Raw genomic sequence first — 23,355 nt, 5'->3', positions numbered from 1 at the left:
TTATATCCACTGTAGATATAAAGATAGATTATAAATAGATAGATATGTAGAACTATAAGTAGCAGCACACCACTGTATGCACTAAGACACAGGTAAACGATGAACATGTAAAGAAGGTAAAATGCTGGACTGCTATACTTATTATCAGACAAAGTAGAAGCTCTTAGCCCATATTATTGATCAAAAATATCTCCGGCCCATCTACCAATCTACAAGGTGCTACTTCTATTTCTACATATATAATAGCCATGGTAGCTTGCACATGCTCCACCTGGAGGTGCTGGTTCATTCTTTGTTTATTTGTAGACAGATAGAAAGATAGATAGATAGATAGATAGATAGATAGATAGATAGACAGATAGACAGGTAGATAGATAGATATGAGATAGATAGATAGACAGATAGACAGGTAGATAGATAGATAGATAGATAGATAGATAGATAGATATATGAGATAGATAGACATATGAGATCGATAATAGATAGATAGATAGATAGATAGATAGATAGATAGATATTAGATAGACGATAGATAGATATGAGATAGATAGATAGATATAAGATAGATAGATAGATAGATAGATAGATAGATAGATAGATAGGTAGATAGATAGACAGGTAGATAGATAGATAGATAGATAGATAGATAGATAGATAGATAGATAGATAGAGTATGGAAAACGAGGAAGCAGCACACTGTAAAAGCGTAGGGTGCACGTCCGGCCAGTGAGGACCAGCACCTAGGTCCAATAAACTAGAGATAAAGAAATCAGCCAGCAGCACTCCAATATTGCAAGGAAATTGTGAATTTATTGACCCAAAGTCAATAAATTCACAATTTCCTTGCAATATTGGAGTGCTGCTGGCTGATTTCTTTATCTCTAGATAGATAGATAGATAGACATATGAGATAGATAATAGATAATAGATAGCCGCATTAGTAAAACTCTACAATGTTGTGCTGAGTGGCGGCTACTTCCCCCAGAGCTGGAACAACGGCATCATCACCCCCATACACAAGGGGGGAGACAGGTACGACACAGCCAACTATAGAGGGATATGCGTCAGCAGCAACCTGGGGAAACTCCTCAGCAGTATCCTGAATAAGAGGATCTTCAGCTTCCTCACCCAGCACAACATCCTCAGCAGAAGCCAAGCAGGTTTCATACCAAACCACCGCACCACAGACCACATCTACACCCTGCAGAGCCTCATCAAGAGCCACGTCCACAATACAAAGCATGGAAAGATCTATGCCTACTTTGTGGACTTTAAGAAGGCCTTTGACTCAGTGTGGCATCCGGCCTATTCCTGAAACTTCTTGAAAGCGGAATAAGAGGAAAAACATACGATGTCAGCATGAAGGTAAATGGGAGGAGAACGGCTCATTTCCGGCAGAGCCGAGGAGTCAGACAGGGCTGCAGCCTCAGTCTAACCCTGTTTAACATCTACATCAATGAGCTGGCGGCAGCTCTGGAGTCCTCCACAGCACCTGGTCTCACCCTCCATGACACATAGGTGACATTTTTCCTTTATGCAGATGATCTTCTGCTACTATCGCCAACTGAGAAAGGTCTCCAAGATAACCTGAAAATCCTGGAGAAGTTCAGTAACACGTGGGCACTGCCCATCAATCCAAAGAAAACCAACATCATGGTATTCCATAAAAGAAACCGAAAAGCAGCCGGGCATCCTCCCTTCTTGCTAAACAACTATCCACTTTCAGAAACCGACAGCTACACCGACCTGGGCCTAGAAATCAGCCAATCAGAGAGTTTTAAGAAAGCCATGGAAACACTGAAAGACAAGGCGAGCAAAACCATCACAAGGCGTATGTATCAACTTAAGGCACCAGTGACCGTCTGGCTTAAAATCCTTGACACCATCATCGCCCCGATCCTTCTGTATGGCAGCGAAGTCTGGGGCCCAGACATATACCCAGACCGGGCAAAGTGGGACTCTGGGCCAACAGAACTATTCCACCTAGAATTCTGCAAACACTTTCTCCAGGTCCACAGAAGCACCTCAAACAGCACCTGTCGAGCAGAACTAGGCAGATTCCCACTCTACTTTGCTGTCCAGAAGAGGGCGCTATCATTCAAAGCCCATCTTCATAGCAGCAGTCCCAGCTTCTATCATCACAAAGCCTTGCTACACCAAGAAGCCCCAGGAAAACAAAGCACCCTGCAACAAGTCACCCAAACCCAGCCTGCCCAAGCCACCAACCAATATAGCCTGACAAAGGGCGAAATCCAGAGGATGATACACAAGTACAAAGAGGAGTATATTAGCGTCTGGAGGAACGACATAAGAACATCCCAGAAGCTGACAGTATACCAGAGCCTGCAGAGGGAGTACAAACTGGCCCCATATTGAGAGAAACTCCCCAACCCCAGAGACCGGCAGATGCTGAGCCACTACAGACTGAGCGCCCACAGTCTGCTTATTGAATCCGGGCATCACCGACAGAGGTACATGCCGAGGGAGAGCAGACTGTGCCAGCAGTGTGACCAGGAGGCCGTGGAGGATGAGGCTCACTTCCTGCTGCGGTGCCCCAAATACTCAGCAGTGAGGGAGACTCACTTCAGGAGACTGTCTAATCTCTGCCCAGATTTCATATCCATGGAGGAGGAGGAGAGACTCTCCATACTTCTGGGGGAAGAGGAGAACACAGCGGCCATAGCAGCACAATATATTACTGCTAGAGTTGAGCGAAACCAAACTGTAAAGTTTGGGCTCGTACCGAACTTTAGGTTTTTCGGCACTCGGACCCGAACCCGAACATTTACGTAAAAGTTTGGGTTCGGGTTTGGTGTTCGGCGCTTTCTTGGCGTTTTTTGAAAGGCTGCACAGCAGCCAATCAACAAGCGTCATACTACTTGCCCCAAAAGGCCATCACAGCCATGCCTACCATTGGCCAACTGCAGCATGTGACCCAGCCTCTATTTAAGCTGGAGTCACGTAGCGCCGCCCGTCACTCTGCTCGGATTAGTGTAGGGAGAGGCTGCAGCTGCTGTGAGGGAGAGATGAGGGAGAAATCTTATCAAGAACTGCTTTTTTTACTCAGCGATCTACAACAAATGTGTTTTGTGGGTGCAGTGCACAATTGTTTTAAGCTTGCCCTTAGCCAACTACTGCTGAAAACGAACTTTTTTTACTTCAGTTTGTCGATATTAATACATAATCGGCAGCCATTTTATGCAACGATAGTGCACCAGCACAGGCTATCTGCAAGTCTGCAAGTCCAGAAATATAGCTTTTTGCTTAATGGGGTTAAAAAAAAACTTTTTTTCATATAGTGCAAATCTAGGATTAGACGTGCATAAGTGACTGTCACATTTAGGCCAGAAAAACAGCTTTTTGGTTACTGGGGTGAAAAAAACCTCTAATATACTGCACATCTGGGATTTGACGTGCATAAGTGACTGTCACATTTAGGCCAGAAATACGGCTTTTTGGTTACTGGGGTGATAAAAAACCTCTAATATACTGCACATCTGGGATTAGACTTGCATAAGTGACTGTCACATTTAGGCCAGAAATACGGCTTTTTGGTTACTGGGGTGAAAAAACACTCTAATATACTGCACATCTGGGATTAGATGTGCATAAGTGACTGTCACATTTAGGCCAGAAATACGGCTTTTTGGTTACTGGGGTGAAAAACCCCTCTGATATACTGTACATCTGGGATAAGACGTGCATAAGTGACTGTCACATTTTGGCCAGAAATACATCTTTTTGCTTACTGGGGTGAAAAACCCCTCCAATATATACTGCACATCTGGGATTAGACATGCATAAGTGACTGTCAAATTTAGGCCAGAAATACGGCTTTTTGGTTACTGGGGTGAAAAAAACCTCTAAATATACTGCACATCTGGGATTACACGTGCATAAGTGACTGTCACATTTAGGCCAGAAATACATCTTTTTGGTTACTGGGGTGAAAAAACCCTCTAATTTACTGCACATCTGGGATAAGACGTGCATAAGTGACTGTCACATTTAGGCCAGAAATAAGGCTTTTTGGTTACTGGGGTGAAAAAACCCTCTGATATACTGCACATCTGGGATTAGACGTGCATAAGTTACTGTGAAATTTAGGCTACAAATACCGCTGTCATATAGAGTAAAAAAAATTAAAAATGAGTGCAATACCCTACATCAGGGTTTTTATTGGCGGTTATTATTTTTAACAGACTTAACCACTATTTACTTTGCTTTGTGAACGCTAACTATGAGGCAAACATCTAGTAAGGGACGCGGCAGGGAGCGGACGTGGCCGTTCTGCCACAGCTACACGTCCTTCTGAACCTACTACCTCAGGTCCCAGTAGCTGCCAGAATCTACAGCGATATTTGGTCGGGCCTAATGCCGTTCTAAGGATGGTAAGGCCTGAGCAAGTACAGGCGCTAGTCAATTGGGTGGCCGACAGTGGATCCAGCACGTTCACATTATCTCCCACCCAGTCTTCTGCAGAAAGCACACAGGTGGCGCCTAAAACCCATGTCAATTAGTCTGTCACATCACCCCCGTGCATATCGGGGAACCTGTCTGAGCCTCAAGTCATGCAGCAGTCTCTTATGCTGTTTGAAGACTCTGCTGGCAGGGTTTCCCAAGGGCATCCACCTAGCCCTTCCCCAGGGGTGGAAGACATAGAATGCACTGACGCACAACCACTTATGTTTCCTGATGAGGACATGGGAATACCACCTCAGCACGTCTCTGATGATGACGAAACACAGGTGCCAACTGCTGTGTCTTTCTGCAGTGTGCAGACCGAAAAGGAGGTCAGGGAGGAAGACTGGGTGGGAGACGATGCAGGGGACGATGAGGTCCTAGACCCCACATGGAATGAAGGTCGTGCCACTGACTTTCAAAGTTCGGAGGAAGAGGCAGTGGTGACACCGAGCCAACAGCGTAGCAAAAGCGGGTGCAGGGTGCAAAAGCAGAGCAGCCGTCACCAAAACAGTTCGCCTGCTACTGGCCACTGTCACCAGGGACCGAGCACACCAAAGGCAGCTTCAAGGAGTTCCCTGGCATGGCACTTCTTCACACAATGTGCTGACGACAAGATCCGAGTGGTTTGCACGCTATGCCATCAGAGCCTGAAGCGAGGCATTAACGTTCTGAACCTTAGCACAACCTGCATGAGAAGGCATCTACATGCAAGACACGGGCTGCAGTGGAGTAAGCACCTTCAAAACCAAGAAAGGGCTCAGGCCCCTTCTGCTCCCTCTTCTGCTGCTGCCTCGGCCTCTTCCTCCAGCTCTGGAGAAACGTTGGCACCTGCCGCCCAGCAAACAGAGGATGTGCCACCAACAACACCACCTCCGTCACCAAGCATCTCCACCATGTCACACGGAAGCGTTCAGCTCTCCATCTCACAAACCTTTGAGAGAAAGTGTAAATTCCCACCTAGCCACCCTCGATCCCTGGCCCTGAATGCTAGCATTTCTAAACTGCTGGCCTTTGAAATGCTGTCATTCAGGCTGGTGAAGACGGACAGCTTCAAACAGCTCATGTCGCTTGCTGTCCCACAGTACGTCGTACCCAGCCGCCACTACTTCTCCAGGAGAGCGGTGCCCTACCTGCACAACCGAGTATCGGATAAAATCAAGTGTGCACTGCGCAACGCCATCTGTGGCAAGGTCCACCTAACCACAGATATGTGGACCAGTAAGCACGGCCATGGACGCTATATCTCCCTAACTGCACACTGGGTAAATGTAGTGGCGGCTGGGCCCCAGGCGAAAAGCTGTTTGGCGCACGTCCTTCCGCTGCCAAGGATCGCAGGGCATCATTCTTTGCCTCCTGTTGCCTCCTCTTCCTACTCGGCTTCCTCCTCCTCTTCTACCACCTCCTCATCCGGTCAGCGACAGACCTTCACCACCAACTTCAGCACAGCCAGGGGTAAACGTCAGCAGGCCATTCTGAAACTCATATGTTTGGGGGACAGGCCCCACACCGCGCAGGAGTTGTGGCGGGGTATAGAACAACAGACTGACGAGTGGTTGCTGCCAGTGAGCCTTAAGCCCAGCATGGTGGTGTGCGATAATGGGCGTAATCTCGTTGCAGCTCTGGGACTAGCCGGTTTGCCTGGCGCATGTGCTGAATTTGGTGGTGCAGAAATTCATTCACAACTACCCTGACATGTCAGAGCTGCTGCGTAAAGTGCGGGCCGTCTGTGCGCGCTTCCGGCGTCCTCATCCTGCCGCCGCTCGGCTGTCTGCTCTACAGCTTAACTTCGGCCTTCCCGCTCACTGCCTCATTTGCAACGTGCCCACCAGGTGGAACTCCACCTTGCACATGCTGGAGAGACTGTGCGAGCAGCAGCCGGCCATAGTGGAGTTTCAGCTGCAGCACGCACGGGTCAGTCGCACTGCGGAACAGCACCACTTCACCACCAATGACTGGGCCTCCATGCGAGACCTGTGTGCCCTGTTGCGCTGTTTCGAGTACTCCGCCAACATGGCCAGTGGCGATGACGCCGTTATCAGCGTTACAATACAACTTCTATGTCTCCTTGAGAAAACACTTAGGGCGATGATGGAAGAGGATGTAGCCCAGGACGAGGAGGACATAGAGGACTTGCACGCTCTGCCATCAGAGCCTGAGGCGAGGCATTAACGTTCTGAACCTCAGCACAACCTGCATGACCAGGCATCTACATGCAAAGCATGAACTGCAGTGGGGTACACACCTTAAAAACCAGGCACTCGCTGAGGCTCCCCCTGCTCCCTCTACCGCTGCTGCCTCGGCTTCCGCCTCGAGAGGAATGTTGCCACCTGCCGAGCAGCAAACAGAGGGTGTGCCACCGACACCACCACCACCGCCACCGTCAACTAGCGTCTCCACTATATCACACAGCAGCGTTCAGCTCTCAATATCTCAAACCTTAGAGAGGAAGCGCAAATTCCCCCCGAGTCACCCTCGAGCCCTTGGCCTGAACGCCAGCATTTCTAAACTGCTGGCCTTTCAAATGCTGTCATTCCGGCTGGTGGACACAGACAGCTTCAAACAGCTGATGGCCATGGCTGTCCCGCAGTATGTGGTTCCCAGCCGCCACTACTTCTCCAAGACAGCCGTGCCTTCCCTGCACATGCAAGTGTCCGATAAAATCAAGTGTGCACTGCGCAACGCCATTTGTGGCAAGGTCCACCTAACCACAAATACGTGGACCAGTAAGCACGGCCAGGGACGCTATATCTCACTAACTGCACACTGGATGAATGTAGTGGCGGCTGGGCCCCCGGCGGACAGTTCCTTGGCGCACGTCCTTCCGCCCCCTAGGATCGCAGGGCATCATTCTCTGCCTCCTGTAGCAGCCACGGATGGAAGAGGATGTAGCCCAGGACGAGGAGGACATAGAGGGGTCATCTCTAACACTTTCAGGCAAGTCTTTAAGAAGTGGCACAGAAAGAGCATTTTTGCAACACCAGAGGCCAGGTACAATTTGGCCAGCCAGGGCCCACTACTGGAGGACGAGGAGGAGGAGGATGAGGAGGAGGAGGAGGAGGATGGGGATGAAGCATGTTCACAGCGGGGTGGCATCCAACGCAGCTCGGGCCCATCACTGGTGCGTGGCTGGGGGGATACTGAGGACACAGACGATACGCCTCCCAGAGAGGACAGCTTGTCCTTACCTCTGGGCAGCCTGGCACACATGAGCGACTACATGCTGCAGTGCCTGACTACAGAGTTGCCTACATTTTAACGTGTGCTGACTACTGGGTGGCCACCCTGCTGGATCCCCGTTACAAAGACAATGTGCCGTCCTTAATTCCCTCACTGGAGCGTGATAGGAAGATGCGCAAGTACAAGTGCACGTTGGTAGAACGTGGAAGCACAAGGCGAAGGCAGGGGAGGAGGAAGAGGTCGCCAACGCAGCTGTGTCAGCGCCAGCACCTCAGAAAAGGCAGGGTTAGCATGGCCGACATGTGGAAAAGCTTTGTCTCCTCGCCGCAACAACCGGCCCCAACTGCTGATATGGAGCGTGTTAGCAGGAGGCAGCATTTGAACAACATGGTGGAACAGTACCTGTGCACACGACTACACGTACTGACTGATGGTTCTGCCCCATTCAACTTCTGGGTCCCCAAATTGCCCACATGGCCAGAGCTTGCCCTGTATGCCTTGGAGGTGCTGGCCTGCCCTGCAGCCAGTGTACTCTCTGAACGTGTATTTAGCACGGCAGGAGGTGTCATCACAGACAGACGCAGCCGCCTGTCCACAGCCAATGTGGACAAGCTGACGTTCATTAAAATGAACCAGGCATGGATCCCACAAGACTTGTCCGTACCTTGTGCAGAATAGACATTTATACCACCATCAAACATACATTCTTGTACTCAAGTGCACTTATTCCTTTTTTTTTTTTTTTATATGTCCCAATATTTTGGGGGATACCCCTATGTAAAAATGCAAAATAACACACATCTGTGTTGACTACCTATTCCTCCTTCGCCGCCGCTTCCACCTAGACCGCCACTTGAGCCTACACCGCCACATCCACCCATTCACCACCTCCTCAACCTCTTCCTCATACATCATTCCTAATTTTTATTTTTTTAAGGTCTTTTATGTTTTTTTAATTCATTTCCCTATCTACATTTGGTTGCAGAGCATTTGCCATGCTCTTAAGCACATTTTCTCCTCTAGCTCTTTCCATGACATTTTTACAGCCATTTTAGTGCTCAAAAGTTCGGGTCCCTATTGACCTCAATGGGGTTCGGGTATGGGGTCAAGTTCGGGTCCCGAACCAGAATTTTTTTTTCAAGTTTGGCCGAACCTGCCGAACCCGAACATCCAGGTGTCCGCTCAACTCTAATTACTGCCTGCCATAGACTGAGAGGAGCCTGATATACCATGGACTCTTATATCCCCACCCTGTATATGTCCCCATCCCCCAACCCTACCCAATTATTTACCACTTGCTTTGGCAATGCTAAAATGTATTTAGTCCTGCCAATAAAGCTTATTTGATTTGATATGAGATAGATAGATAGACAGGTAGATAGATAGATAGATAGATAGATAGATAGATAATAGGTAAATATTGCAATAGATAGATACCTAGATAGGAGATAGATAGATAGATAGATAGATAGATAGATAAATATTAGATAGCCAGATAGATAGATATGAGATAGATGATAGATAGATAGATAGATAGATAGATAGATAGATAGATAGATAGATAGATAAATATTAGATAGCCAGATAGATAGATATGAGATAGATGACAGGAAGAAAAGGAACATCTCTCGGCGCAAGGAACCAACCAGAGGTAGATGGTGAATCTTCAAGAGTTTTATTGCAATCACACAACGCGTTTCGGGGAAAGGGTGATGAAGGGGACCCTTTCCCCGAAACGCGTTGTGTGATTGCAATAAAACTCTTGAAGATTCACCATCTACCTCTGGTTGGTTCCTTGCGCCGAGAGATGTTCCTTTTCTTCCTGTCATTTTAATCCTCCGTGTGGGCCTAGGCACGCTCATCCGAGGACATCTACATCCGTGGCTGCATACCAACCTTCATATTGGGGATTAAATCATCTCCCACATGCCTACATTAGCGTTGTGCCTATAATTGCGCAACCCTGCAAGGTGAGCCTCCCAAATTGGGATTTAATCTGAATTTCCAAACGTTTTTACCCTATGGTGCGCCCTCTCTCTTTTGTTTACACAGTAAGCAACTTGCCTTTATACAGATATGAGATAGATGATAGATAGATAGATAGATAGATAGATAGATAGATAGATAGATAGATAGATAGATAGATAGATAGTCATACGTGTGCTGATCTCTTAGGTCCGAAAATACAGCCGTGTGATTAGTTTGTGAGTGTTATGTGAACCCTCAGCCACTAGAGGGGGATAAATATCTTGAATATTGTTTCATCTTACAAATAGTTTTAAAAAGTAATATTCACACTAGGAGGGTGTCAGGGTCCCTGTTCTGGAAATAAGTGCAGACCCCAGGGGTTGTACCCCCATTTATCGGACATTTACATTGTCCAGACCTCCCAAGTCTGCCTCTTTTGGAGGGACAGTCCCAATTTTGCATCACTCTGTCCGTTTTTTGCACCTGAAATGTCTCACTATAATCTGAGGGATAGATTTGCATTGTTACATTTATAATATTGATGCAGAAAGTGTTTGTCTGGTACCTCTCTGTACTGTATTAGAGCCTGGATTGTATATTATTTCATTATTTGATGTAATTTGAATTTTAGAAATTTCTATATTCAGATAATTTTTGCAATATTGTGCGCTAAGAAAACTATTAAAGTATAAATATGCAGGAAAAATGGACTTTCACACACAAGTATCTATCAAAAAGTTGAGAGGTACGACATTGTCTATCAGACTGTCACGGGGTAGCGTCACGGGTATAAAGATAGAGCGAGGTGCACCCCCTGAGCTGCCATCCGGTCCCCTGTCCCTGCCTACTTGCACAACCTGCCCTAGGTGACGGGGCGCAACTGGGCGACAGTCCCTGACATGAGTAAGTGCAAGCTGAGAGATAGAGACAGCAGGGAAGCGGACAGCCAATGAGAGGTAGTGCTCGAGCGGACAGAGAGGTGGAACAAGCAAGGTACCACCAAAAACAGAAGGGCGAGGCGGGTCAACTAGCTGGGGTCAGTCCAGGAGGTCACATCAGTACGAAAGAGGAGACAGAGACAGATCCGAGAGTGGGCCGAGGTCAAAATATGGGAGGTCACGTCAGTACAAGAGAAGAGGCAAAGACAAATCCGTAAACAAGCCGAGGTCAAAATCCGAGAGGTAGCGTCAAGGTTCAGGGAGCAGGCAGAAGAGGTGTCAAGAAGCAGATCAAGGGTCAAATCCAAAGGTAAGCTAAATAACAATAATAATACACAGCCTAAGGGACCAAAATCCCAGGCAACCTGTAGCCAGAAGGTTGCCTGTATTTATAGTGGGGAGTGAGGGTCATGTGACGTGGCCAGCGTCACATGACCGACAGACAGACGAGTCGAGCACCGAGTGATCAGCTCGGCGCTCAAGGCAGGGAGCCTCCCAGCTAGCAAAGCTGCCCTGGGAACGAGGCCGAACACAGATCCTCGCTCCCGAAGCTAAGCAGCAGGTCTGTGGCTGATGGGAGACCGAATGTGCCTTTGGCGCCGCGTTACACAGACATTTTCAGTCCCTTTAACTTGCGGTTTGTCTTAGGATGTAATTATACCGTACGTCCACCGCTTCATCTGCTTTTTATGGCATTCTGTTTGATGGACACATAAATCCCTTACACACCGTTCGTACACTGGCCGCAGGCCATACACATACCAACCGCACACAGCACTGTACATGCTACATGTGCACCCCTCGCACACGTACTGCACATACACCTCTTTCACACCTGCCGGTCATACATACAGACGTACAACGTACAGATTTTCTTTTTCCAGGACAGCATAATTCCTGCAGACAAAAATTATATTGTACTCCCCATCATTGTGGCAAGTCACACCTCTTACATGGTAAACCACACCCCTTACATAGTTGGCCACACCCCTGGCATGGTAAGCCACACACTTGATATGATAAGCGACACCCCTGAAAATTAAGCCACACCTCTGATGTGATAAGCACACCCCTGACATGATGAGCCACACCTCTTATATGGTAAACCACACCTTTTACACAGTAAGCCACACCCCTGACATGGAAAGTCACACTCCCGATATGATAAGCCACACCCCTGACATGCTAAGCCAAGCCACTCCCTCTACAGTAAGAAGCCTCCATCAATAGCTAACTCCCACTGCAAGCCCTATTATAGCACAAGGGGCCCCTTTACCTGGGGCCCTCACGCACCAGATGTCTGCCCCCTGCAATGAACTTTCACATGTTCTCAAATTTTTTTACATTTTTATTACAGTCACAAAAATGTTTACTGGGAAAAAAAAATCACTTCCAGTTTTACTTGCTTTCCTTCATCTCCAGAAGCTTCTAATATGCATCCATGATTCCCTCGATCCAGGACACATAGTTACACACCTTTGTATATACCCCCGGGTATCCAGGAACGGCGCAGCCATCACCCCAGGACACGACACCCTGCAGCTGTCCATTACAGACCACAGGGCCCCCGGAGTCACCCTAGAAAAACAAGAGATGGTCATGATTGGAGACCTTCATGGTCACAAATGGAGACTGGTGAGTCTGTGATGGGCTGTATCACCACATATAAGAGTATATTAACCATTTAATGATCACATTTAGGTCCCAAATGGCATGGCCTCAAAGTGGGCTTAGTTTCGTAAATGTGTACCCAGAGTGGGTGCTACTGTGAGGTTTGTCGGGCATTCCTAAATGAGTTAGGTATGGGATTTCTCAAATGTTGGAAGGTTTGGTCTAAAGTAGGAGAAACTTGGGTGTCTGGGAGAAGCACTGGTTGAGTAATGTCTCTACTGGACTCACAATCATTGACCTATCATGCAATCACTGTATGGCAGGTCGGCAGGGTCTTAGCAGATCGTGATCAGCTATGTCTATGACTAGTGTCACCTAAGTGGTCGACTTTCCCGATTTCCTTTGTATTAGGCCTCATGCACACGACAGTTGTTTTTCTCAGCCTCCATTCCGTTTTTTTTGCGGATAGGATGGGGACCCATTCATTTCAATAGGTCAGCAAAAAAATGCTGATAGTTCATCCATTTGTGTTCCGCGACCGTTGTCCGTGTTTCCCTTCAGCAAAAAAAATTGTGCATGTCCTACTTTTTTCATATTTACGGACAAGGATAGGCATTTATTACAAGGCATCTGTGGAAAAAAAACGGATCCACTAAAAAAAACGGTTGCCACATCCTTTTTTTGGTGGACGCACAATTTGCAGACGCAATAAACAACTGTCGTGTGCATGAGGCCTTACAGTGAACACTGTTCTTCCACATTGCTTTCTAGGAGATGTAGCATTTTCCTATATTAATCTGCTCTACAGTGCACGGTTTACTGTCTGCACCTTCCAGAATGAACACCCATGGAGAACGCTATGAAAAGACCCTGAGCCTGGAGGTGGTGACAAAAAAAATCATAAAAAAAGAGTTGAGTCCTAGATATGACTGGAGCATGAAGAAGTATCTTCTACATGGCAGGCCTGTAATATTTAAAACGATGATTCAAGGCTTACATCCCTTTAAACCTATTTATATTTCAAATTCAAGAGTTTGACCCCTACCTGACAAGCGTCTTTTCCACCGTCTAAGTAGCCCAAGCAGACCATGTTCCTGGTGATCTGCCCAGGATAAGCATCATTACACAACCAATCAGACAGAATCGGAGCATTCAGGCAATGGAGAACATCTGGATAATTCTCTAGGAAAATCAAAGACAAAGGTTGTCACAGCTCCCTCCATTTCAATAAGCATCAGTAAGGAGTGACATAACCTTTCTTCTACAGATCCTGAGTTACGTCCTGTATTATACTCCAGAGCTGCACTCAGTATTCTGCTAGTACAGTCACTGTGTACATACATTACTTATCCTGTACTAATCCTGAGTTACATCCTGTATTATACTTCAGAGCTGCACTCACTATTCTACTGGTGCAGTCACTGTGTATATACATTACTTATCCTGTACTGATCCTGAGTTACATCCTGTATTATACTCCAGAGCTGCACTCACTATTCTGCTGGAGAAGTCACTGTGTACATACATTACTTATCCTGTACTGATCCTGAGTTACATCCTGTTATACTCTAGAGTAGCACTCACTATTCTGCTGGTGCAGTCACTGTGTACATAGATTACATTACTTATCCTGTACTGATCCTGAGTTACATCCTGTATTATACTCTAGAGTAGCACTCACTATTCTGCTGGAGGAGTCACTGTGTACATAGATTACATTACTTATCCTGTACTGATCCTGAGTTACATCCTGTATTATACTCCAGAGCTGCACTCACTATTCTGCTGGTGCAGTCACTGTGTACATAGATTACATTACTTATCCTGTACTGATCCTGAGTTACATCCTGTATTATACTCTAGAGTAGCACTCACTATTCTGCTGGTGCAGTCACTGTGTACATACATTACATTACTTATCCTGTACTGATCCTGAGTTACATCCTGTATAATACTCCAGAGCTGCACTCACTATTCTGCTGGAGAAGTCACTGTGTACATACATTACTTATCCTGTACTGAACCTGAGTTACATCCTGTATTATACTCCAGAGCTGCACTCACTATTCTGCTGGTACAGTCACTGTGTACATACATTACTTATCATGTACTGATCCTGAGTTACATCCTGTATTATACTCCAGAGCTGCACTCATTATTCTTCTGGTGCAGTCACTGTGTACAGATTACATTACTGAGTTTCATAAGTGTGGGTCCCCATGCCACATTGATGTAAGAGGAAATGCTGATGTGCATGTGTAGCTCTCTCCTTTCACTCCATTCTAAGTTCCAAACATAGCCATATAAGCATGTTCATCCAGTTTTGGAATGCCAATAGATGTGGAAAGAGAGCCATGAATGCATGACCACCCACAGCAGTGTTAGATTGGGCCCCGGTTCTCAACTCACACCCATTTATCATTTACGGAATAGTGTGGCTATGCCATAAATATCTAAGTAGGAAAACCCCTTTAAGTTATAAATTGCCACTTATTCTATCTCACCCCCATTGCTCAGAGTGTTACCCCACCCTGAGATGAGACATTGAGTCCCTGGCAGGTCACAGTGGGTCGGTAGACTGACAAACTGTACTTGACTGTTCAGCCTTACTGGCTTTCTCAGCCGGATTAACATGATATCATTGTCAAGAACAGAAGGGTCGTAGTGTGGATGTGGAATGACTTGAGAAGATGCAATGAATTGTTCGGGTCCTTCAAAGACTTTGATGTTATGTTCTCCAAGCCGGACTTGAATGTGCCTAAAATATAAAAATGCATCATCATGTAAATCAAGACTTTGAAGTGTCTTCTCGGTTGACCTTGTCTGTGCTCAAGGTGCTGGACCATGTACCATAGTTGTCTCGTGCAGTCTACACTATTGGAACACTTTTATTGGGGTCAGCCAATAAACAAACTTGTGCACCTTGAAAATATGACACATGTGGTTGTCCTGTTTGGGCAAATATTTTAATGTGACCTCACAAAGCACATGAATGTCATAGAGGCAGGGCCGTCTTTACCGCAGGGCAAAAGGGGCAGCTGCCCCGGGCCCAGTTGCTCCTGGGGGGCCCAAGCAGGATTTTACTTGGGCCCCCTATATTTTGTTGCCGCCGCCGCCCGCCGGCCATGTAACAGCACGGAGTCACGGTCAGGAGTGAGGAGGGGGCGGGGCCCGCGGCCGCTCTGCGCTCCGCTCTGCTGCCTGGCCTGCCTGTCTCTTTAACAGAGCAGACCAGTGGCTGCTGGAGCGTGATGCAGCTGCCGCACAGGCAGAGAGAAGAAGGAGGCGGAGCCCCAGCCAGCAGCCAAAGCCAAAGCCAAAGCCAAAGCCAAAGCCAAAGCCAAGCACCTAACAGAACTTACAGGTATTTGGTAGCCGGGGGGGGGGCTCATATAGGACAGGGGGACAGTGTGTGCTTTCCTGCCTGCTACTACATCAACCCCCCCCCGCCAGGGATTTTGGGGGCCATTAAGGGTTGGACTTGCTGCTGATGTTGAGTGTGCCAGTGTGTGTGTCTGTCCCTTTGTGTGTGTGTGTGTCTGTCCCTTTGTGTGTGTGTGTCCGTCCCTGTGTGTGTGTGTCCATCCCTGTGTGTGTGTCCGTCCCTGTGTGTGTGTGTCCGTCCCTGTGTGTGCGTGTCTGTCCCTTTGTGTGTGTGTGTCCGTCCCTGTGTGTGTCCGTCCCTGTGTGTGTGTGTCCGTCCCTGTGTGTGTGTCCGTCCCTGTGTGTGTGTGTCCGTCCCTGTGTGTGTGTCCGTCCCTGTGTGTGTGTGTCCGTCCCTGTGTGTGTTTCCGTCCCTGTGTGTGTGTCCGTCCCTGTGTGTGTGTGTCCGTCCCTGTGTGTGTGTGTCTGTCCCTTTGTGTGTGTGTGTGTCCGTCCCTGTGTGTGTGTGTGTCCGTCCCTGTGTGTGTGTGTGTGTGTCCGTCCCTGTGTGTGTGTGTGTCCATCCCTGTATGTGTGTGTGTCCGTCCCTGTGTGTGTGTGTCCGTCCCTGTGTGTGTGTGTGTGTCCGTCCCTGTGTGTGTGTGTGTGTCCGTCCCTGTGTGTGTGTGTGTGTGTGTGTGTCCGGCCGTGCGTGTGTTTGTGTCCGTCCCTTTGAGTGTGGGTGTGTGTCCGTCCCTGTGTGTGTGTCCGTCCCTGTGTGTGTGTGTGTCCGTCCCTGTGTGTGTGTCTCTCCCTGTGTGTATCACCATGCCTACAGTGTTCTTATGTCTTGACGCAGCTGCTTCAGAACGTTCTGTGCGGGGGAAGAGGAAGAAGATGGAAGAGGAGGCAGCGCCAGCATGGAGTCCGTGCGATAGACACAGGGAGGTACACTAAGGACGAAGGTAACACTTCCACATGATCTACACTAGTGTTATCTGTGGTTTTACATAGGACTGCAGGTAACACTACTACATTATTTAGCACTAGTGTTATCTGTGGTTTTACATAGGACTGCAGGTAACACTACCACAAGGTTAGCTCACACAGGGCGCCTGAACAACTAAGGCCGGCCCTGGCTGCGCACCCCAGCGCCAAGGGATGACGTCACTGATGTAATATGCCTCTTATATGTGGAGAGCGGTGATGTCACAGATGTAATATATTACTTATAAGTGATATATTACATCAGTGACATCACCACTCGCCACACATAAGTAATATATTACATCAGTGACATCACTGCTGTCCACATATACCGGTAAGTAATATATTACATCAGTGACATCACCGCTCATCACATATATGTGGAGAGCGGTGATGTCACTGATGTAATATAACATTATATGTGGAGAGAGCGGTGATGTCACTGATGTAAAATATCACTTATATGTGGAGAGCGGTGATGTCACTGATGTAATATAACATTATATGTGGAGAGTGTTCATGTCACTGATGCAATACAGCGCTCCAGATGGCGACCAGAATGGTCGCCAATGCGCCTTAAAATTTGCAGATGGCGACAAGACTTGTCATAGGCTACAGGCCTGAGGTCTATTTGGTAGTGAAATCCCAGCGCAGGCAGGCGTGATGATGTCATTACGCCCGCCTGTGCCAGGACGCGGTGAGGTGTGCGCGTCTGCGTTGCACCATCCCTCGCCGTACCAGCAGCTAGTGAGCGCCAGTGAAAGGAAACAGGTGAGTATAATATTTTCTCTTTTTTTTAAGGTGTGGGAAGGCGGGATCCAGGGGGCTCAAGTAAATTCTTGCCCAGGGTCCAATCAATATTAAAGACGGCCCTGCATAGAGGGTGGTCTTCCACTCAGGATCCCATTCTATAAAGTAGAGAGATCCGGCAAGGATTGGCTCCCACTCTGATGGACATTGTTGACCATGTCATATACTTCTTACCTCAGCTGATCACTTGGGGTTATAGATGCAAGGTACATGGCTCCAAAGCACCTACTCATTCATTTGGCCATACATATCAGATAAAAGTTGGGCAAAACCAAGATGTTGACTATCTAGTATTCATCGTAGCCTCCTAACTCTCCCTGATGGGGATTTCAGCTGCCAGATACTTGTATTCTCAGGGAGATACACTGCTGCCAGATGAATCTGGAATCTATTAAGCTGAGCATGCATGTGTACAGGGCATTTGGCTAATGGCTCTCTAATGTGTATGACCAGATTTACATTTTTTCATACTGTAGTCCACAGGACCTAATCTATATTCTACCAGTGATGTCCATTGTCTTCCTCTCTATTTCACACAATTTTATTTAGGACTACCTTGGCCAAAATCCATATCTTAAGGCAATAATTGAAGATCCCAATGCCAGTTTGCTATCCATTGTCCGACAGCATTTACAAATAGGTGTTTTTGGAGTTCCTTACTTTTGATAGCAGTGAGCAGCAGACACCACCCATAAGCTACTAACGAGGGCCCCTCCACAGAAGTGGTATCCGATGTTCAGGGACACCTGGTAAGGAACTGAACCTTCTAAGCACCTGTAACCTCCGACAATCTTATCATCGTCCTCAATGGGGGCTGCAGCTGAAAAGATGCAATAAATTAAAATATTACTCAAGAGCCAAAGCTGAAAAAACAAAATATACAAAATATGTCCTGGTTCTGGTGAAAGTCTCAACCAGGGAAAATTATATTTTGGCCAATGACTCAGAGGTGTAATCTGTCTACTGACAAAAAATAAATAAAAACAATAAATGACATAAACTAACCCTCAAAACACTATTTAGTTCCTCAATCCCCCATCAATCCAGCCCAGAGGCTATGATATTTGCTTACAAGCATTTGCCAGATGACTACCAAAGTCAACCGGTGGCCTCCACAGTCATGTGCTGTACTGCTGTGTTTTGCTGATAAGAGCAAGACTTCAGGTTCGGATACTCTTTAAAGAAAGACTCTTAACTAAATTACAGCTACACTTCAAAGGAAGGTTTATAATATGATTTTATTAAATATAATAAGTAGTATATACATAGAGCGATATAATGTCCTTTTGCACGTATCTATATACAAAGGATAAAGAACATAATACACAATTACATCAACACTTCATCTGGAGTCCGACTACACCCAGAATGAAGGTACACATATCACCGATTGAGTTATCATCTGGCAGCGACATCAGCTAGGAAGCCCTTTCAGCGAAAGAATCTTGATCGGGAAAACACCGATTAGGTCCTTACAGGAGGTGTCCACTCGTAGGATGAGCTTCTGACTTCTTTCCTGAAGGGTTACAGCTTCATTCACCTGTCCGTAGTGTATTGCGGATCCGCAATACACCCGGTCGGCACCCCCATAGAAATGCCTATTGCGGACAAGAATAGGCCATGTTCTATTTTTTTCCGGGGCCGCGGACCGGAAGAACGGGGCCACGCTCCGGAAAAGTGGATGCGGATAGCACATAGAGATGCGGACTCATTCTACGGATGTGTGAATGGACGTTTATACCAATTAAACAAAAAGCTCCATTCCCTAGTGGAACGTAGCCTGCGCGTGCCCTCCATAATTGTCACTGTGTACGTGTTGTTCATCTGCTCTCACCCCAGACCTTGGAGCGGCCAGTTCCCAGGTCCGCAGCGAGTCAGAGTCCCAAAACAACCTTGAGAAAATATGTAGACAAAGCCTCACTCTCTTGCACCTGCATTCGCAGGTCTTAAAATTAATTTTAAATGAACGGATACAAATGGGAATTCTTATGATCAGAAATTTCATCTTCACACTTCATACTGGCACATGCCCAACCATCAGAGCATCTGTGCTGGATCGGCGGGGTATTGGAAAGTTGAGTAGTGTTAAATTATTAAGACATTTGCTGCTGCTTTTATTTTTTTAACTGCTTTAAGTAACTTCATGCTCAAGCTGCCATTAGTTTGTGTCTCTTGATGGAACCCTTTGTTCCCGTCGCTCTTCTGTATTACTGCAGGAGGCAGGATCTTTCATTCAGGGGTGTCTTGGGCAGAGATGTCACTTGCACCCTGGCGCTGGCGCGTGATGATAAGTCCTAAGGTCCCTCATGCTACAAAAGTGTTGGTGTGACTAGGGTATTGTTCCAGATTTTGACTTGGTAGGAAAGGAGCCTCACATTTTGCCTCTTTCGCCATTGGTAAGTTTATATAAATCATAGTGGATGACTTCCCATGAGTGGTGCCCTATATTCACTTTCTGTTGAAGTTGTTCTCCTCCTCTAGAGTCATATATTGTAAAGGTAATAAAAAGAGATAGCCTTGCGTTTCGCCCGGCGTTCGTTTTGCGGCGAACTTTGCGTGTTCGCGATTCGCCGAACATGCGAACATATGGAGATATTCGCGCCCGCCATATTCTTTTACATTGTGAAGAACTTTGACCCATGACACATCCATCAGGTGGTACAGGACAGCCAATTGAGACATTTCAGCACATGGACATACCCCCTACCTTATAAATAAACCAGATCTGGCCGCCATTTTACATTCAGTGTTTTGCCAGTGTAGGGAGAGGTTGCTGTGTGGAGCAGGGACAGACTGTTAGGGACACCAAACGCTAGCTAATAGGGCCACAAAAGTCATTTTAAGGACTGGTATAGGTGTGCTATCGATAGGTGTGATACACAGAGGGGTGTGATATACTTATAATATACTTTTTTAATGAGTCAAACACACATAGATCTATATAGTGATCACCTGGAAGTCAGGGGCCTAGGGGCTTTCTAGGGCCATTTTTATATAGGGTAAGGTTCCGGACGGGGTCGCTCTTATCAGGGCGGGTGGTCTGTGGTTAGGCTATCAGGGCCAGAATAGCACCCCCTGTAGGGCAATATCAGGGACAGTTCTTTGCCCACCCTGTCCTTCAACACCACATCATCATCTAGCCCAGGGATAGATGTTTTTTGCTTTCCCTCCGGGATTCATAGATGTGCACTGGAACCCCCCGGATTGTGGTAGGACATATGGTTTCTGATTTGGTGCCGCCGAGCACCTGATTTAGTGCCGCCGAGCTCTTGTTATTGCCGACCACATCTATGCTTTTTGCTTAAAGGGGTTCTGCACTTTCATTGAACTGATGATCTATCCTCTGGATAGATCATCAGTTTCTGATCGGCGGGGGTCCGACACCCGGGACCCCCCGCCGATCAGCTGTTTGAGAAGGCAGCGGCGCTCCAGTAGCGACCTGCGGCCTTCTCACTGTTTACCGCAGGCCCACTGACGTCACGGCTAGTATCAACTAGCATGGGCGGGGCTAAGCTCTGTTCACTTGAATTGAGCTTAGCCCCGCCCACGCTAGTTGATACTAGTCATGACGTCAGTAGGCCGGCGGTAAACAGTGAGAAGGCCGCGGGTCGCTGCTGGAGAGCCGCTGCCTTCTCAAACAGCTGATCGGCGGGGGTCCCGGGTGTTGGACCCCCGCCGATCAGAAACTGATGATCTATCCAGAGGATAGATCATCAGTTAAATGAAAGTGCAGAACCCCCTTTAACTTTAATAATTTACTTTATTTTCATTTTGAGGGATATCTTTTCCATTCACACATCCGCAAAATGGGTCCGCATCTGTTCCGCAATTTTACGGAACGGCTGCAGACCAATTCATTTTCAATGGGTCCGGAATGTGCTGTCCGCATCCGCATTTGCGGATCCGCACTTCCGCATCCGTGCTTACGTCTCTGCAAAAAATAGAACATGTCCTATTCTTGTCCGCAATTGCAGACAAGATTAGGCATTTTCTATTATAGTGCCGGCGATGTGAGGTCTGCAAATTGCGGAACGCACATTGCCGGTGTCCGTGTTTTGCGGATCCGCAAAACACTTACGGACGTGTGAATGGACCCTCATAGTAACATTATTAAAGGTTACGTTTTATCTTCATGTATATTCTAATGGATTGCCTTCCTTGTACAATGTTATAATATACTTTCTATGTTAGACAGTATATTATAGTGCATTTGTATTGTGCGGCAGTTGTGTGCGGTTCTGCTGCGATACTGCAGGTATATAGAGGGACAAGCATTATTGGAACAAATAATTTCTACTGGTGTGATATACCAGTCGCCCCCCAAAAAAACTGATTGAAGCTGGGTGTTATATAGCAATATACTTTCTTTATAGTGCATTTGGGTACTGTGTAGTGCATTTGGGCATGCACGTACGCGAAAATTATATTGCCGATATTTCGCATTTAAAAAAATTATGAATGGAGATCGCAAATTCGAATAATATATCTGGTATGTCACTGTCCATGTTGTGGGACTATTTGTGCACTTCTAGTAATTATTTATTGGCTGCAAATGTGAGCTGAAGGTTTTTCAGGTTCGGCTGCCATTAAAATGAACAGGACCCGCCGCGAACTTGCGGTTCGCGAACATTTGATTGTGTTCGCGCGATCGCACTCATGAACCGTCCCGGCAGATGTTTGTCCTTCAGTCTTTTATTCTTAATGCAATTAGAGATTTGGTGCGCTAAGGCGGGCGGGGACAGCACTGGAGAGCTGAGTTGCACTGAAAGGATATGTTCTACCCCTGTGTTCACTGAAGTCTTCACTTACATAAAGAATAAAATTATTTTTCTCTGGAACGCCATAACCAATTTTCTGAAGACAGGTATTCTTTTGACCAGCAGGATCAACCCTACCAGTCTATGCCAATGTCTATTATGTAAAATAATAAAATGGTTCATGATGGTCATGATCATTTGGTGTCAGGTCATCAGTGATGACCACTTAAAGGGGTACAGCAACTTTTAACAAGTGAGGGCCCAATCTCAGAATAGGCATTTACTATCTGATCGGTGGGCATATGCCCCCCCCCATTGTTTGGCTTGCCCTGTGTAGGTCCAGTGCCGAAGTACACTGCTCTGTCCAGTGGGAAATGTGTAGTGGATGGAGCTCATTAATGCAGTGCTACTCCCATTGACTTCACACTGGAACAGCTGATTGGTGGAGGTGTTGGGTGTCGGTTCGTTGCTAATCCGCCAGTGATGCCCTAGACCAGGGTTTCCCAACCAGTGTGCCTCCAGCTGTTGCAAAACTACAACTCCCAGCATGCCCGGACAGCCTTTGGCTGTGCGGGAATGCTGGAAGTTGTAGTTTTGCAACAGCTGGAGGCACACTGGTTGGGAAACACTGCCCTAGACTATCACTTGTTAAATGATGGAATACACCTTTAACCAAGTTAAAATTGTACTGTGGATGACCACACACGTCACACTTTTACTAAGCCCAGCCCTGATCACCATGACATAAAAGGGGCAGAGGACTGAGGAAACACCACTTAATATGGTCAGAGATTGATGTTCTACAACATTCCTCTTCCTCTAGTGTCTCCACCTTATAGTGCACAAGTTCTGCTGCCCTACACCCATATATACCATCTATGTGAATGAACCTTGATATCTCCTTAAATTATATTCCTGTGGGCGAATGTATACAAGTCAAAAAGTAGACATCTACCTACCAGCAAGTCCCAGGACAAGAAGAAGAAGTTTCATGTTGACACCACGGATTCGTTCTTGGTCTGATCTTACCAATATAAACCTCAGGGTTATCTGTATCGCCAGAACATGTGTCTGTTCACACGAATGTTCAGGCCAAACACTCAGTAATGGATAATTTATTATGAATCCACATTTGGCATTAAACCTGTTATTGAACATAGCAACATCTCATTTGTCTTCTACTGATGAAGGTTTTCTGGGTAGAATTTTAACATTTCCAATATGGCAACAGAATCAAGGACAAGTCAACCGCATTGATAGACACAAGGACCTACAGCTGT

The 23,355-nt window shown here is 46.8% G+C and overlaps 2 protein-coding genes across 10 annotated transcripts in view; both read right to left on the bottom strand.

Moving 5' to 3' along the window:
• LOC121006028 (M1-specific T cell receptor beta chain-like) overlaps window positions 1-23,355 on the bottom strand; it is a 961,123-nt gene that overhangs the window by 51,021 nt on the left and 886,747 nt on the right. The gene's annotated exons all lie outside the window — the stretch shown is intronic.
• On the bottom strand, window positions 11,976-23,068 carry LOC121006033 (trypsin-like). The gene is made up of 5 exons (XM_040438929.1): window positions 23,035-23,068; window positions 17,979-18,138; window positions 14,663-14,916; window positions 13,204-13,340; window positions 11,976-12,125 (listed from the first exon to the last, which is right to left on the bottom strand). The coding sequence occupies exons 1-5, from the start codon at window positions 23,066-23,068 to the stop codon at window positions 11,976-11,978; spliced, it is 735 nt and encodes a 244-aa protein (XP_040294863.1).

This window comes from Bufo bufo, chromosome 6, assembly GCF_905171765.1.
Source record: "Bufo bufo chromosome 6, aBufBuf1.1, whole genome shotgun sequence".
Classification (NCBI taxonomy): Eukaryota; Metazoa; Chordata; class Amphibia; order Anura; family Bufonidae; genus Bufo; species Bufo bufo.
Note: the sequence above shows the minus strand (reverse complement) of the source record. Positions and strands in the feature narration are given on the sequence as shown.

Excerpts from the sequence above, each read along its gene's own strand:
- LOC121006033 (XM_040438929.1), bottom strand. The coding sequence starts at position 23,068 with ATGAAACTTCTTCTTCTTGTCCTGGGACTTGCTG. Across the intron at positions 18,139-23,034 it reads TCTTGTCCTGGGACTTGCTG|CTGCAGCCCCCATTGAGGAC; the intron begins GTAGGTAGATGT and ends GCATCTTTTCAG. Across the intron at positions 12,126-13,203 it reads GTGGAAAAGACGCTTGTCAG|GGTGACTCCGGGGGCCCTGT; the intron begins GTAGGGGTCAAA and ends TTGTTTTTCTAG.